We start from the raw sequence: 17,040 nt of genomic DNA on the forward strand, positions 1-17,040 counted from the left end.
GAAAAAGGATACTTGATATCACAGTAAAACAAAAGTTACCTTTCCATCTACCTAAAAACAGTTAGGCTATCATTAGCATTGCTAACAGATACACAAAGTGGTAGACTTATAGGCCCTACTCGCACCGCACACAGCAGGGCTTGTCATTCAGATAAAATTTGCCAGAGGCACACCGGGCTGGTGCCAACTGAAAGCTACTGGTCCGGATGAAAAAATACTGTCCCGGGTCAAGATCTGACAGGAAAGCAAATGATGCTTGCATAATTCCAATAGCAGGTGATTTTATCTTTTATTTACAGGCTATGCAAGTAGCCTATACAGCAGGGCTCTCCAATACTGTTCCCGGAGAGTACCCTCCTATAGGTTTTCGCTCCAACATCAGTTGTAACTAACCTGATTCAGTTCATCAACCAGCTAATTATTAGAATCAGGTGCGCTAGATTAGGGTTGGAGATAAAACAGAGTTGGAGAACCATGCGGCCTAGTGGTTAGAGTGTTGGGCCAGTAACCAAAAGGTTGCTGAATCAAATCCCAGAGCTGACAAGGTAAAAATCTGTTGTTCTGCCCCTGAGCAAGGCAGTTAACACTGTTCTCTGGGCACTGAAGACATGGATGTTGATTATGGCAGCCCCCCGCTCCTCTCTGATTCAGAGGGGTTGGGTTTACGGATCTGCCCCTTTTTTCCAATTTTCGCCGAAAATGACATACCCAAATCTAACTGCCTGTAGCTCAGGCCCTGAAGCAAGGATATACATATTATTGGTACCATTTGAACTGAAACACTTTTGACATTTGACATTTTGACATTTTAACATTTTAGTCATTTAGCAGACGCTCTTATCCAGAGCGACTTACAGTAGAGTGCATACATTTTATTACATTTTACACACTTTTAAGTTTGTGGAAATGTGAAAGGAATGTATGAAAATATAACACAATAGATCTGGTAAAAGATAATATAAAGAAAAAAACAACCGTTCTTTTGTATTTTTTTGTACCATCATCTATGAAATGTTTTTGTTGAAAAATTTGGATCAAGACTGCCCAAATGTACCTAATTTGTTTATTAATAACTTTTCATGTTCAAAATTGTGCACTCTCCTCAAACAATAGCATGGTATTATTTCACTGTAATAACTACTGTAAATTGGACAGTGCAGTTAGATTAACAACAATTTAAGCTTTCTGCCAATATCAGATATGTCTATGTCCTGGGAAATGTTCTTGTTACTTACAACCTCATGCTAATCGAATTAGCCTACGTTAGCTCAACCGTCCCATGGACGGGACACCGATCCCGAATAAGTTTTTAAATGCTGAAGAGACATTTCAGTTGAATGCATTCAGTTGTACAACTGACTAGGTATCCCCCTTTCCCCCTACAGGGTTCATACAGACCTTGGAAATTACAATTCAAGGACTTAAATGTTATATTTAATTGTTGTAATAGCCTATAGAAAAAAACTCAATGTATACGAAAAAGTATGCATTACCACCCAATGGCATTATGCATTGACATTATTTTTACACTCTAAAATATGGTTTCTCTACTGTACGTATCACTGACCCTGGATAAGCTAGCGGCTGGGCTAACACAGCTAAACTTTTAGGTCAATAATATGCTGTTTTTATTAACATTTTGTTGGCTTTATAAACATGAGAGAAATTGAACTAGCTAGTAGCTAGCTAGTTAGTTATACTTAGGTAGCTTATATGGTTAGCTGAATTTTCTCAAAACGAACTTCAATGTGGCTAGCTACTTATTGTCCGTAATGCTAGCCTTTACAGCCAAATATCACTTCAGAAACGTCTAAATAAAAACATATTGATATGGCCAGCATTGTAGACCATTTCTCCCCTCTTGCTGCAGCTTTAGCTCATCTTGAAATAACATAAATGCTGTGAAAACCAGCGTGTTGTAAACATTCTAAAGTGTGCTTGGTTTTGTTGACATGTTTAGTCTTCACGCACTGTTGCTCCTACGGTACTAATCTGGTGAGCACCTTTGGAGCTCTGCCCAAGCAAGGCATTTGAGTGGTTTGACGTGTTGCGAGGCGTCACTGATGTAACACCAGGTTCCGACCGCGCTTTAGCTGATTTCTGCTAATGGTTCGCGATGAGGCTATCTTGCTTATAATAACCGCACATGGTTTAACTGCAAGAAGCGCAACACCCTTCAATTGAAACAAACGAAAGCGGCTGCATCTCTCAAAAACTGATCACAAATGAAATCACGGAATAATTATATTAGAGCAGCAGAACTTCTAAATCGGCTACCTTAACTTCAATTACTTTTCAAGGACCAGAGAGCCTTAGGCTATAATGACTGAACTGCACATCGCAAATATTCAACCAAGACCTTGAACTTTTAAATATCTGGTTTGCATACTCATTCTTGCCTTAGCATTTACTGGTAAATATAATTAAGAACATATTTACTACCGCTGTTGGTCTTGGGTGAGTTGTTCTACACAACAACCAGCTGTTTATGAGCTGCTATATGTGTGCAGCCGCGCATATGATAAATCATCGACACAACGCACAAACAGTTTTGGTAATCCGTCTTTTAATTTTTTTTTTCACTGGCCCAAGCGGGCCACTGACGGGGATGATTGCCTGGCTTAGAGAGTTTCCGAAACCTCCCCTGTATGTCGAGCCGTGACACACAAAGACAGGGGCATTCCCGTGCAGTTGTTGCCTCTTTAGAAATATGGTTTATTTTTGGTCAATTGCACATTACTGTGTGAATAAAACATGATAAAAGTGAAGCAAAAACAAACGGGACTAGATAAAATTAAAAAAATTCACCGGCACCCTTGTCACCAATAAAAAATGTGTCGCACTGTTAAGTCAAACGGTCGCAAATGGAACTGTTATGGTCGCAGTATCGAACCATGGTTTGTCACTTTCACTTTAATTATTTTATAAACATTTGTCAATCCAATACAATCATAGTTGTGCCTTGTTTCCCAACTTCATTTCATGCATAGTTGTTTATTTTTTTCTCTCCATAAACCCACTAGCTACTCATGTCAAGAATGCCCCTTGAGGATGAGTCAGGACATTATAAGACTTAAAGACTACAGTATTTTTGAGTTTCTAGAGCAATGAAATACATGTTTACACCCTGTGGACTCATCTCATGTAGGGATACGACCACACCTCTGGTGAAGAGAGCAGACAAGCAGCAGTAGTCTATGTATGTCCCTTGGCCTTGAACTGCACCAGGCTGCAGCTGTTTGAAAAGAGCTACACTACAGCAGTGCTTAGCATACAGCTGAAGGCTGCAAACCCACATTCAGGGTGGGATCTGAGAAAAACACCCCAGCCACTTGAATGAAGTGATGACTTGAAGTGGTGTCCATTAAGGAAGGGGTGTAAAGAGTGGCGGGCTAGTGCAGTGGTCTCTGGAGAACTAGGTCTGTCCCTGTGTATGTGGAGAGGTGTGAGGGTCTCTGTGCCTATATGGTAGCGCTGTGGAGAGAGGTGTGAGGGTCTTTGACCCCACTAACAGTAATTCCTCTCATTTCACCTTTCACTGCCGTATAGACCTTCTGGGCATGAGGAGAAACACTACTACTGCACTGTAAGGTCAGCAGGGCCTAATGCAATTACACCACAACAGGTGAGGCGATCATGACCTTTGAACCAGTGACTGTGATATCCTGGCAGAGAGACTCCATACAAACAGGTCTGTGTGTCAGACAGTTGACAGCAGTCGCTTCAGAATACAATCTAATGTAGGGTATAAGTTTTGGCTTTCATCAGGGGTTCCCTCAAGACAGGCACAAATCTAACAAAACAATCCCAGTAGTTATCTACTTAATAGTACTTTTTTTTTACTGAATTACTGTCAGTGTTGATATTGTGGAGTATTTCCCCCCCCACTAGCTTTTTCCACATTTACATAATGAGCTTCCAGATGTTTTTTTGCATATCAAAACAAAGTAAAGCAAACAGGCAGGCTGAGGAAAGCTGGGAAACAGACGGTGGCAGGCAGGCAGCTTCAGCCGATTCCAGCACTTATCACAGGCCATACAGCATTAGGCCACAATGTACTACAGGCTATAGGCAGTTTCATTCACAGTAATCAGCCATGGCTTATGTAACTCTACCTGTACTTATCTCTTCCGAGCACACATGAACACAGAGAATGGCTGGTTTATTAATAACCACAACCAGGGAAGACAGTGGCAAGGAGCTGCCAGTGCTCTGACAAAGCTTTTTGCATCCCACTGCACCCGGACACTACCACGGTGCTCCCCAACACTTCGCTCGGCAAACATTCCTCTGGGAAATCTGGAGGGATCTGAGAATCTGTCCAGGCGGCTGATGAAAGACTTCTCTCTCCGCTCCAAACCTGAGCGCTTTGCTACCGTTTGTCATTCCGCTCTTTGAAGTGGCTGTACCAACTGTATGGAATGTTTGTTAAACTTACATATTAAATACATTAGGAAAAAAACCTCTCCCTGCCTCCTAATCAGAGAGAGAGAGAGAAAGATGGAGAGAAAGACCTGTTCTTGTTTTATGTAACTTAGTTTGTGGGGATAGATACAGATGGTCTTTGAAAAGGCAGTGGGAAAGAAGCCTTTGAAGAGCTTAGGTGCTCTCTGCTCCGCTCAGTAAAAGCAGAGTTAAAGCCATCTGTCTGCTTCTATGTGTGACCGCAGGCCAAGGTAACTATGCAATACACTCCATGTTATGGGTTCTGGTGGGTTATAGAGACACCAGGAAAGAGATGAGTTGTACAAGGTCTTATTTTGTCTGTAAATAAATCAGGTTTGCTCATACAGTATGTAGCCTTGATCTTCAGCCACACATGGTGGGGATTTTACATGAGCCAGAATGTATTACAACATTCATCATCAACATCCACAGTAAAAGTGTAGATGTGTCTATGGAGAGGAAGCCACATACTGATTGATCAGGGTTTTAGTATATGTAGTGTGTATGAATGTTTTGCATGCTCTGGTCTGTGTGACTAGGCGTAACTTATAATAGAAAGCTCTCCGGATCAATTGTATTGTCCTTATTGAGGATATGTGTATTGACTGACTGCTGTGTGCCTGGGCCCTGCAGAGATGTTCAGAATATTTAACTACTGATCAAAGCCTCTCCGTATTATATTTCCTTCACATTGAGTTTTTGTTTGCATTGAACATCATGATTCAACAACTTTCCCCAAAGGTTAGAGAGAGTGATGCGATATAAAAATGCTTCTCTGCGATATTTGTTCCGATAGACGGGAAATACACATATCCATTCTGCAGAGATCAATAGAAAGAGAGAAGAGAAAGATACTAATATTGACAAAACACTTTGGTTACATGATTGATGTGTTATGCAATGACTGCCAGGCCTGCATCAGTGTGGATGAGCGACTGGCCTACCGTGTGATGTTCTGATTGGTTAAAAAGGTCATTGGGGTTATTTCTTGATGGACAGCAGAATCTTCATGATCAGGACAGTGGCAATAAATGTGGGCTTAGGCTTTGTAATAACATAATTCCCCAGTCCCAACTCATTGTCAAGTCAATGTGAGTTCAGTCCGCCATCCTTGGACTATTTGTAACAGAACATTGTCTTCTCTGACTCTGTGAACTATGCAAACTGTGACTCAAAGTTCTTTCTGATGATACTGAGCAGGAGACTGACTGCAATATGCATCACGTTGATGGTCTGTGAAAATGAACTAAATCTCCTAATTAGTGGGTTTGAGCACATTTGTCCAAACCAAACCGATTCCTAGATTGGCCTTTGGAGCTTGTGTGCTCACTCTGAGCCACAGTAATGTCTGAAACTGAACAGATGGAGGGGAATTCTGATTTGGAATATCAAATTATGTTGATGATATTGGCGTGTGTGTGTGTGTGTGTGTGTGTGTGTGTGTAATGATGTTGAAATCAATGCATGATTAACTGTCCTATACATATGAATGGTTAACCACTAAAAAGTAAAGGACAAAGGCAAAGCTTTTAAACTAATCTTTCTCTCTCTTCCCCTCTCTCACCCAACAGTTACACTTGTGTGAGTCGCAAGAGAGTTTTAATTTACGGTCCATTTCTCTTTATGGCAGTACGTGTGATGTGCCAGCTCTGAGCTCTCGGGCTCCTCTAAAACCCTCCTTGTTTCTTAATCACCAGCAACTAAAATTTAATTAGAAATTCCTTCAGCAGATCCCCCTGCCTCAGGGGAGGCCTCTCTGGGCCGGGTAAGGCCTGTATGTGCTGGTGGGCCAGGCACTGTGTGTGTGTGTGTACGTGTGAGTGAGAAGGAGAAAGAGAGAGAAGGAGAAAGAGAACTTGTGCGTGTGCACGCATCTGAGGCAGAAGATTTGCCTGTCTCTCTCTCTGTGGAGTGGTTCTGGCACTGTGAGACATGTAAGGTTATGATCCTGCCTACTGTTCCCTTCAACAGTGTGGTTGGGATACAATGGAGAAGAAGAGACTGTTGGTACACCAGCAGGATGAGCATTGGGCTTGTGGAGAACATGCTTGGGAAACTGTGTGCAAGCATGGTAATACCATTCATTATTTAGCCATTTTCTTTTTTTAAATACTGCTCCACAGAATGCGTCAGACATTCCATTCCATTTAGGCTATTCAGAGGTTGATTTATTTATGACAGGGGTATGAGACAAGGTTAATGGGAATATCTAGCTGGCTAGTACTGTAGTTATATGAACAGATGTGTTTTCCACTGCCTTTACTTTTTGTGCTGTTGTTTGTGATCCCGAGGGCTGTGTGGAACAGGTCTTGTGGAAGCATAGCTGCAAATAAACAGACCTGCTCTAAATTTGATCCTGCTCTGTTGTGTGTGGAGGGCCCCAGTGTCAGGGCTGATTTATTCTGCTTAGGCAAATGAGTGTGGCTTACAATGTGTTGTACTCATTCTGCTTCATCAGTACACATAACACTGGAGCCTGCCGCAGGCAGACAAAACCTCTGAAATGGATCTAAGAGCTGTGCAATGGAAGTCATGCTGCATGTCTTGGCATCATGGTTTAATCTCTTTGTGTGCCTGTGCTCGGGTTGTGAGTAGGGTGTATATGACTCAGATGAACATACGTTTATGTATATATGTGTGTGTGCATATTTGTGTGTGTTATCATGTTTAGGCCAATGCATGTGTGCTCTGCTGGCTAGAGTGTTAGAGTGTGTGTGTGTGTGTGTGTGTGTGTGTGTGTGTGTGTGTGTGTGTGTGTGTGTGTGTGTGTGTGTGTGTGTGTGTGTGTGTGTGTGTGTGTGTGTGTGTGTGTGTGTGTGTGTGTGTGTGTGTGTGTGTGTGTGTGTGTTTGCGCATGCGTAAGTTTGTATGTATATAAATGAAAAGGCTCCCCATGGATACCTGTGACCTGGTCCACCAGGATGCGGGAGGTGATGATGCGTCCGTACTGGGAGAAGAGCTGCTCCAGGTCCTTCTGGGTCATGGTCTTTGGCAGACCACTCACATACAGGTTAGCGTCTCGGATGGAGGCTGAGCTGGGACGTGCATATGACACCTTAGGAGATAGGTAAGAGATAAAAATGACTGTAGCATCTATGAGAACATTTTGAGCGTAGAGCATTGGTTTGTATTTTTTCCAAGGCATTGGCAGAGATGTCGGTGCAAGTTGTTTTTAATGACCTGAATCACAGGGCTTCACCTTACTGAGCTTGTTTTAATTAGCACATAACTTGCGTTACAGCAGATTCCATCTAAAAGCCACTTACACATTAGCCTAGCAGACCCCATGCAGAAGAGATGTGAGGAAGTTAGGTAGGCACCAATTTATCTTCCGTTTTATTTGTGGTATAACATTCATATTTGTGTACTGTAGCAAAAGGCTCACACATGAACCCTCATCCCCATCGAACCCTCATCATTAATATGGAAGTATTGGACAAAAATATATCGCTCTTGTTAGTTCTTACATAAAAACAAATGCACTCTCACATACAGTAGATGGGAGAGAAGGTGTATTTACAGCCTGTGGATGAGGGTGGGAGAGAGAGAGAAAGAGATGAAAAGAGGTAGTTTGGAAATCCTATTTTGGTGGGGGGGGGGGGGGGGGGTTGTATGGGGATGGATTGTACTAACTATAACTATGCAACCTGAATGAGGTGGGTGCCTTCTCTCACAGACCCCTCCACAGTTCTGTAACACCCTCTCTTCAGTGTGCCACAATCACCAGCACCTTGGACAGCGCCTCTATCACACACTCGGAGTCCCTCACACTCCCACTCTCACACAGACTGTCGATGCTTGGCTGTCATCTCTCCTGTTAGCCTGGGTCACAGCTCTCATTCTGTCAGAGCACACACACTCACCTCCCTCAGTCTAATTTAGATGCTACCATTTCCTTAACTCTTATTTTAAAAGGTCATATAAACTGTAGTATTACACTATATTGGAAGCTACTATTTGAAGGCTGTTCTGTTTGTCATTGACAGGGTGTTCTTCATGATCTTTAACTGACAAATTAGACATTGATATTGCAGTCATGCCATGTTCGCTCTCTCCTGAAACAGTTCCTGTCCTTTGTTGAATGCTTCTAGATTGCGATCTGGTTTTACTATTTCAAAATGTGAGTTTAATCCTGTTACCACTGCTGACTGGAGAACCTTTTCCATCCAGGGTATTCATTCAAAGACATAAGTCATTAAACACTGGCTCCCGAGTGGCGCAGCGGTTTAAGGCACTGCATCTCAGTGCTAGAAGCGTCACTACAGACCCTGGTTTGATTCCAGGTGGGTGTGATTGGGAGTTCCATAGGGAGTGATTGGGAGTCCCATAGGGCGGCACACAATTGGCCCAGCGTCGTCCGGGTTAGGGTTTGGCCAGGGTAGGCCCTCATTTTCTACGGCTGGCCATGCTTTCATCCTGGCTACCCCTACCCCGATCAACAGCCCTCCAACCCCCACAGCAACTTGCCCAAGCCTCCCCCATTTCTCCTTCATCCAAATCCAGATAGCTGATGTTCTGAAAGAGCTGCAAAATCTGGCGGGTTAGACAATCTGGACCATCTATTTCTAAAATGATCTGCTGAAATTGTTGCAACCCCTATTCTGTTCAACTTCTCTTTCGTGCTTCCCGGGTGGCGCAGTGGTCTAGGGCACTGCATCGCAGTGCTAACTGCGCCACCAGAGTCTCTGGGTTCGCGCCCAGGCTCTGTCGCAGCCGGCCGCGACCGGGAGGTCCGTGGGGCGACGCACAATTGGCATAGCGTCGTCCGGGGTAGGGAGGGTTTGGCCGGTAGGGATATCCTTGTCTCATCGCGCTCCAGCGACTCCTGTGGCGGGCCGGGCGCAGTGCGCGCCAGCCAAGGGGGCCAGGTACACGGTGTTTCCTCCGACACATTGGTGCGGCTGGCTTCCGGGTTGGAGGCGCGCTGTGTTAAGAAGCAGTACGGCTGGTTGGGTTGTGCTTCGGAGGACGCATGGCTTTCGACCTTCGTCTCTCCCGAGCCCGTACAGGAGTTGTAGCGATGAGACAAGGTAGTAATTACTAGCGATTGGATACCACGAAAATTGGGAGAAAAAAAAAAAAGAAGAAAAAAAAAAGAAAACTTCTCTTTCGTATCGTCTGAGATTCCCATAGATTGGAAATCTGCCGCGGTCATCCCCCTCTTCAAAGGAGGAGACACTCTAGACCCAAACTGCTACAGACCTATATTTATCCTACCCTGCCTTTCTAGGATTTTCGAAAGCCAAGTTAACAAATAGATTACCGACCATTTCGGATCCCACCGTACCTTCTCCGCTATGCAATCTGGTTTCAAAGCTGGTCATGGGTGCACCTCAGCCACATTACTGTGAAGCCATATTCATAGACCTGGCCAAGGCTTTCAACTCTGTCAATCACCACATTCTCATCGGCAGACTCAACAGCCTTTGTTTCTCAAATGATTGCCTTGCCTGGTTCACCACCTACTTCTCTGATAGAGTTCAGTGTGTCAAATTGGATTGCCTGTTGTCCGGACCTCTAGCAGTCTCTATGGGGGTGCCACAGGGTTTAAATCTCGGGGCGACTCTCTTCTCTGTATATATCAATGATGTCGCTCTTGCTGCTGGTGATTCTCTGATCCACCTCTACGCAGACGACACCATTCTGTATACTTCTGGCCCTTCTTTGGATACTGTGTTAACTAACCTCCAGACGAGCTTCAATGCCATACAACACTCCTTCCGTGGCCTCCAACTGCGCTTAAATGCAAGTAAATCTAAATGCATGCTCTTCAACAGATCGCTGCCCGCACCTGCCCGCCGGTCCAGCATCCCTACTCTGAACGGTTCTGACTTAGAATATGTGGACAACTACAAATACCTAGGTGTCTGGTTAGACCGTAAACTCTCCTTCCAGACTCACATTAAGCATCTCCAATCCAAAATTAAATCTAGAATTGGCTTCCTATTTCGCAAACAAAGCATCCTTCACTCATGCTTCCAAACACACCCTCGTAAAACTGACCATCCTACCGATCTTCGACTTCGGCGATGTCATTTACAAAATAGTCTCCAACACTCTACTCAACAAATTGGATGCAGTCTAGTCACAGTGCCATCCATTTTGTCACCAAGTCTCTGCTAGGTAAAGCCCCGCCTTATCTCAGCTCACCGGTCACCATAGCAGCACCCACCCGTAGCACGTGCTCCAGCAGGTATATCTCACTGGTCACCCCCAAAGCCAATTCCTCCTTTGGCCGCCTCTCCTTACAGTTCTCTGCTGCCAATGACTGGAACGAACTGCAAAAATCACTGAAGCTGGAGACTCATATCTCCCTCACTAGCTTTAAGCACCAGCTTGTAGAGCTGCAAAAATCACTGAAGCTGGATCACTGGTCACCATAGCACCATAGCAAAAATCACTGGTCACCATAGCAGTACCCACCCGTAGCACGTGCTCCAGCAGGTATATCTCACTGGTCACCCCCAAAGCCAATTCCTCCTTTGGCCGCCTTTCCTTCCAGTTCTCTGCTGCCAATGACTGGAACGAACTGCACTGTACCTGTACATAGCCGATCTGTAAATGGCCCATCCAACTACCTCATCCCCATACTGTATTTATTTATTTATCTTGCTCCTTTGCACCCCAGTATCTCTACTTGCACATTCATCTTCTGTACATCTACCATTCCAGTGTTGAATTGCTATATTGTAATTACTTCGCCACCATGGCCTATTTATTGCCTTACCTCCCCTATCCTACCTCATTTGCACATGCTGTATATAGACTTTTTCTACTGTATTATTGACTGTATGTTTGTTTATTCCATGTGTAACTCTGTGTTGTTGTATGTGTCGAACTGCTTTGCTTTATCTTGGCTAGGTCGCAGCACTGTACCTGTACATAGCCGATCTGTAAATAGCCCATCCAACTACCTCATCCCCATACTGTATTTATTTATTTATCTTGCTCCTTTGCACCCCAGTATCTCTACTTGCACATTCATCTTCTGCACATCTACCATTCCAGTGTTGAATTGCTATATTGTAATTACTTTGCCACCATGGCCTATTTATTGCCTTACCTCCCCTATCCTACCTCATTTGCGCATGCTGTATATAGACTTTTTCTACTGTATTATTGACTGTATGTTTGTTTATTCCATGTGTAACTCTGTGTTGTTGTATGTGTCGAACTGCTTTGCTTTATCTTGGCTAGGTCGCAGTTGCAAATGAGAACTTGTTCTCAACTGGCCTACCTGGTTAAATAAAGGTTAAATAAAAAAAATGTAAATAAGGATTTGTTCTTAACTGACTTGCCTGGTTAAAAAATTTAAATAAGGATTTGTTCTTAACTGACTTGCCTGGTTAAAAAATGTAAATAAGGATTTGTTCTTAACTGACTTGCCTGGTTAAAAAATGTAAATAAGGATTTGTTCTTAACTGACTTGCCTGGTTAAAAAATGTACTTGTACAAATAAAAAAATCTTGGCATAATAACAAAAAATCCTGTTGATCTCTGAAGGCAAAAGCATTGGCAGTTAGCTTCCCCTGTGGCCCTTCTTTTCTTTCAAACCATCTTTCCTTCCTTCCCCTTTGGTTCTATCACTTTCTCTCCTTCTCTCCCTGTCAGCCCGCCCCAGATGTCTTATCCATCAACACCTCCAATGGCCCAATGGCTGTAACAAGTGTGTGTGTGTGTGTGTGTGTGTGTGTGTGTGTGTGTGTGTGTGTGTGTGTGTGTGTGTGTGTGTGTGTGTGTGTGTGTGTGTGTGTGTGTGTGTGTGTGTGTGTGTGTGTGTGTGTGTGTGTGTGTGTGTGTGTGTGAAGAGAGACTGTGTAGCCCTGCTCTTCTCACCTCCAGTGGGCTCCTTCCTCTCACACCTCCACAGGGTAGCAGCAGCAGAGTTGTGCTGAGAAACTCTGAGGTGTCATGGAGGAGGAAACCACAGGCTTTAAAAGACAGAAACATACCCCAGAAAGACACCACCTGTGTGTGTGAAACTCTGTGGCGAACTGAGCCGCTCCTTTATGTTTAGACCCTACAGTGAGGGAGCACTGAGGGTACTAGTGTTATGAGGGTACTAGAAGGGAAAAGTGTGTATGGAATTGGGAGGGATGTGTCTGTGAGAATTATGTGTACACACATATGGATGGATATTCCCATAGGCTTACTGTACACGATCGCCTACATATTAACTACAGTATTGTACTGCATAAAAAACACGTTTCATCAGCTGAGGCTTGGTGTGAAACTGGAAAGTCATATCAAAGACACTAAGCTCTTCATGTCAAGTGTCTTCCCGAAAAGAGGGCTCTAAATGTTTTCTCTGCACATCGACGTATGAACTGTAGTTCAATGACACCACAAGCAGCTCTCTCTTCTCTCCCACCAGAGAGCCTCACACTGGGCTGCAAGACAGAGCTGTCTGCTGCTATTAGGAAGTCTGTCTTCATTTTCATGGCTGCTTAAGATAACCTCTGGTGCAGAAAGAAAGGCTTGTGGCACTGCATGGATATTTTAAGTAGATAATGACCTTGAACACACTTATGAGAAGTTGTAAAAGGGGCATTTTCTTCAGTGCTACTCAGAAAAGGCCTTATTGATATGGGTTGCACAGTCTAAATAATGGGTTTCGCACAGTGGCAAGAATAAAAAGAGCAAAACTCAAATCGAAAGGGAGAGACAGACAAAAGGGCTGGCCTAAACCTCTCATGCAGAGAGGGAATCTGCTGCTATCACTGAGAGCTAGGGTGAAGTCGAAGATGCTGCTCCGTCTGACTGGATAAGATGGACAGACAGAGGAAGCTGAACGATGTGGAACGCTGTGTGTGTATTTGTAAGACAGAGATAGGGGAGGACAGTGCGTGTGGGGGGAGAGGACATCGCTCACTGGTGTACTTGCTCTTTGGACTGTGTGCTCCAGGATGATAGACACGGAAGATCGCTCCCGTTTTATTACACACAAGCTGTGGGAGGAAGAGGCTGTGCAAGAGCTGAGGAAGTGAGGAGTGTGCGTGTAGCTCTGAATATGCTATGAGTTTTGGCAGCGTCAATGAGAAACAGCAGTAGGCTCTTCTCTCTAGCCCAAGGGGACAGGCCATGGCACGCTGGTGATTCCTAAGTGGGCTGCTTCCTAAAGACAAGCTTGATGCGTGGGGACTTGGGAGGACTGGGGAGCGTCACTGCTACAGTAGCTTGGGTTGGGGGCCTGGATGCTAGCTTGGCCCTCTGGTTTTCCATCTCAGCAGAGTTCATTAGTGAGGGAGAGTGGCAGCGGGAATCTACAGACACGGAACCAGTGACTCATCCTAACGCCTGTCAGCTACGCTCAGTGGGTGAGACCTGCGCTAGAGTAACTGTGGGTCATACTGACTGTCACACACTGACATGCACAGACATACACAGAGAGCTCTGGCTGTCTCCCCAAGAGCCTCTCAAGAGCCAACTTCAAAGCACTGTGCTGGATTGAAAACAGGCTGGGCTGTGTTGATCTGGTGTGGCTGTTTCCCTTTACAATATTGACCTGTCATGTTCAGGGCTGTCGAGGGATTGGGGATTGTGTATGGGCTTTTCCCATTCAGCTCGGCAGGGTAATCTGATCTGATTAGATTTAGAAATATGTTACTGAAAGGGCTTGGATTATGGTAGCAGAGCAGATTACAGTATGGCTTAAAGCGAACAGCATAACGGAGCCATATGAGGGGATAGCGATCATAATCCTGCTCAACAAGTAAAGACAAAGACTATATAAAATGGATATTGAGTAAACTAATAAAACTATACTACTTATGAAATTATACTTTCTCCATTTTCCCTTCATCTTTATTTGACTTCCCAACCTTTAATAAAATGTAATATTAATTTGAGTCCTCTATTTAACTTTGGGCAGCATGTAATAAATGTTTTTTCCCTACTGTCTGAAAATCTTTCTAGTTTCACCTTTACATTTTGACATTTTAGAAATGAATTAGCATATTAGTTATACCTCACGGCTTTTAATGCTCTTTGATTCAGCTACTCTTTCACTCTCTCTCTCTCTCTGCATGTATTTAAATGGGTATGAATCTCCTCTCTAGTTTATCAGAAGCCTCAGTCACTGCCCAACATTCCTAAAACCTACATGGGCACTGAAGCAGTTTTTACCAATCTGACTTACCTTGATAGTTTTGGTTTGAAGTCGGAGTCCGTTTAATGTGTTAATGGCTTTCTCTGCATCCTTTGGGTCTATGTAGTTGACGAACCCATAGCCCAGACTCTGCCCTGTAAAACAGAAAGAGCATTTTTACAATACATAATTCTACCCAGTACATTCAGAATTGGTACAGATACATTCTAAGTCCAAGTAATGTCTTCACAACTGAAAGTGAAAAAATGTCATTGTTTTTGAAAAACGTCTGACATTGTCATTAATACCAGATTTGTTTTGATTTAACATTTTCCTGACATCTCTGTATATTTATTTCAGGCAGAGCCGGCTTTGATGAGCTAGTTGACTTTCAACAAATGCCCAAAGCTATTGTGGCTGTGTGATAGTAAAATAAACAAACTTGCTACACAAGTGCCTGGCAAGTCCAAGTGGAGCAACGTACTTATAGCCATTAATGGAAACAGACAGCAGTAAGTCCACAGTGGAAAAGACAAAGTGAATCTCAAATGTAAAACAGCGCTGCTCTAGCACCAAGTAAATAGCATCCAAGGCAAGCTGCAGCTTTGGGCCAAAGGGAGCTGTATTTCTCACATCAAACACGATGCTTCTCCCTCACTTTCAGTGGATTACCCTGGATTATCATTTCCCCATTGTTCATTAAAAACCTCCTGTCCTGGAGAGAATCTCTGTGGTTCACAGTTATTTTTACCCTTCATCTCGCTGACACTGATCTGACAGCACCCCTCGGAAAGTTTGGACACTAAAATAGAACTATGCCATTAACGCCAATACATCCGTGGGCCTGTGGATATGTATTCCATATCAAAGTGCCTTCGCAAAGACATCTCTTCTCATACTCCTCAATGTGGGTTGACGATAATTAGCCAACTGCAGAGCGGCTCCCCCCTCTCTATCACCTTCCTCCTCCCCCTTCCACTGCTTCACAAGGAGAACTTGAGGCTCGACAAGCGTAGCTTACAAAAGGTTAGCTGAAATGAAGTGTGCTTCCGAAGCGCACTCATGCAGAGCTGCCTGGTTGTGCTGGGTTGCGATTAATGATACAGTTACATTGCACTTGGGCGGGCAGGCAGGTAGGCAGGCAGGAGCTGTGTGTGGAGAGAGTCTCCTGTGCTCAGCTCAGCTCTGAGAGGCCATGAGAGCCCCTACACTGTCATGTCCGCTGTGCCAAGCACCTCTCTAAAGTACATGTGTGCTTGTATATGTTTGTAGGCACATGTACCGTATACATACTATAAACGCGTGTCCGTGTGTGAATGGATTTCAAATGAACACAAGGCCCTGTCTCTGTTTGTGATCCCTCACTCCCTCCAATTGTGATGCAGTCTACACCAGTGTGTCTTTGGGAGTTGGCACCAGTCCCTGTGCCCACCTTGGCAAGGCTGGATGGGAGATCTGGGTGTGCCCCTCCTCCCACCCCCTGGCACCACTCCCTAGGTGAGTGGAGAAATGGGGTGAGGCAGCTGCTTTTAGCACGAGGCAGCTCCATGAGGGGATTCCACCCACCAGTAACAGAGTAGCCCACAGCAGGGGTCCATGGGCTGGCTGCTTCCCGGAGACACAACGCCAACGCACAGAAACATACACTCATACTGCATGTAAAACTTTGTTTTTTGCAAACTATGGACCGCTGATGAGAATATACCATTAAAACGTACACAGTAAATAGAACATGTACACACACACACACCCTGACAAGGTCAAAAAGCGGTAGTGCGCAGACTGTGGGCCAACATTGGCAGGCAAACTTGTCTTGGTCTTTCACAACAACGACTTGCTCTGCACGCACGCAGCCCAGCAGGTTCAACCCAGCACGATGCCTGACTGAAATAAATACACAGGCCTAGCACAGCACGGTTCAGAACAGCACAGCTCAGCACGGTGCAGCACAGCATGCCACAACGCTGTTCTACACAGCACAGCAAAGCTACTACTTTAAGAGCAGTACATAGCTGTACAGGATAGCGCAGGTGTTTTAGCACTAAAATGTTTTAGCTTTTTGTATAAAGGCTTATTTTCTGGTTGTTTACTGTGTTATATATAGGAATCTAGATCCACGTGTTACTAGAAAGGCTGAGTGCCATTTTGAAGGATTGTACAAATGCCATTAAGGATAATTATAGACAAACATCTGGAAAAAAAAGGCATCCCAGGAAGCTGAAAATGCCATTAAGATAGCATAATAAATACCCTCTAATGGAACAGCAAACAGGAAATTATCCCTATGCCGTTTAATTTGTCTAATGGATACATTAACTTACACATTTTAATTGTCAATTAAAACTCCAAACCAAAATGATGCATTGCAGTTTTAATTAGCTTTTAATGAGGATAGATCTTCATTTTCCATGACTTTCAGCTCCTAACAACAGCAATCCAATACCATCCCAAAATCTGGAGGCGTTTGAACAACATGTACAAACTAAAAAGACAATGCTTAACATCAA

At 44.0% G+C, this 17,040-nt stretch overlaps 1 protein-coding gene across 9 annotated transcripts in view; it reads right to left on the minus strand.

The window, feature by feature from the left end:
- The window catches only part of LOC129810576 (ELAV-like protein 4), an 80,140-nt gene that overhangs the window by 11,093 nt on the left and 52,007 nt on the right, over nt 1–17,040 (minus strand). For 7 of the 9 annotated variants that reach the window (XM_055861231.1, XM_055861229.1, XM_055861237.1 and 4 more), the window contains 2 exons: nt 14,585–14,688; nt 7,347–7,501 (listed from right to left, as the gene is read on the minus strand). In XM_055861231.1, coding sequence (XP_055717206.1) covers nt 7,347–7,501; nt 14,585–14,688 — 259 coding nt within the window. The remainder of the gene's footprint in view (nt 1–7,346; nt 7,502–14,584; nt 14,689–17,040) is intronic. The other 2 variants (XM_055861232.1, XM_055861230.1) reach the window with 1 other exon arrangement.

This window comes from Salvelinus fontinalis, chromosome 14 (assembly GCF_029448725.1).
Source record: "Salvelinus fontinalis isolate EN_2023a chromosome 14, ASM2944872v1, whole genome shotgun sequence".
NCBI lineage: Eukaryota > Metazoa > Chordata > Actinopteri > Salmoniformes > Salmonidae > Salvelinus > Salvelinus fontinalis.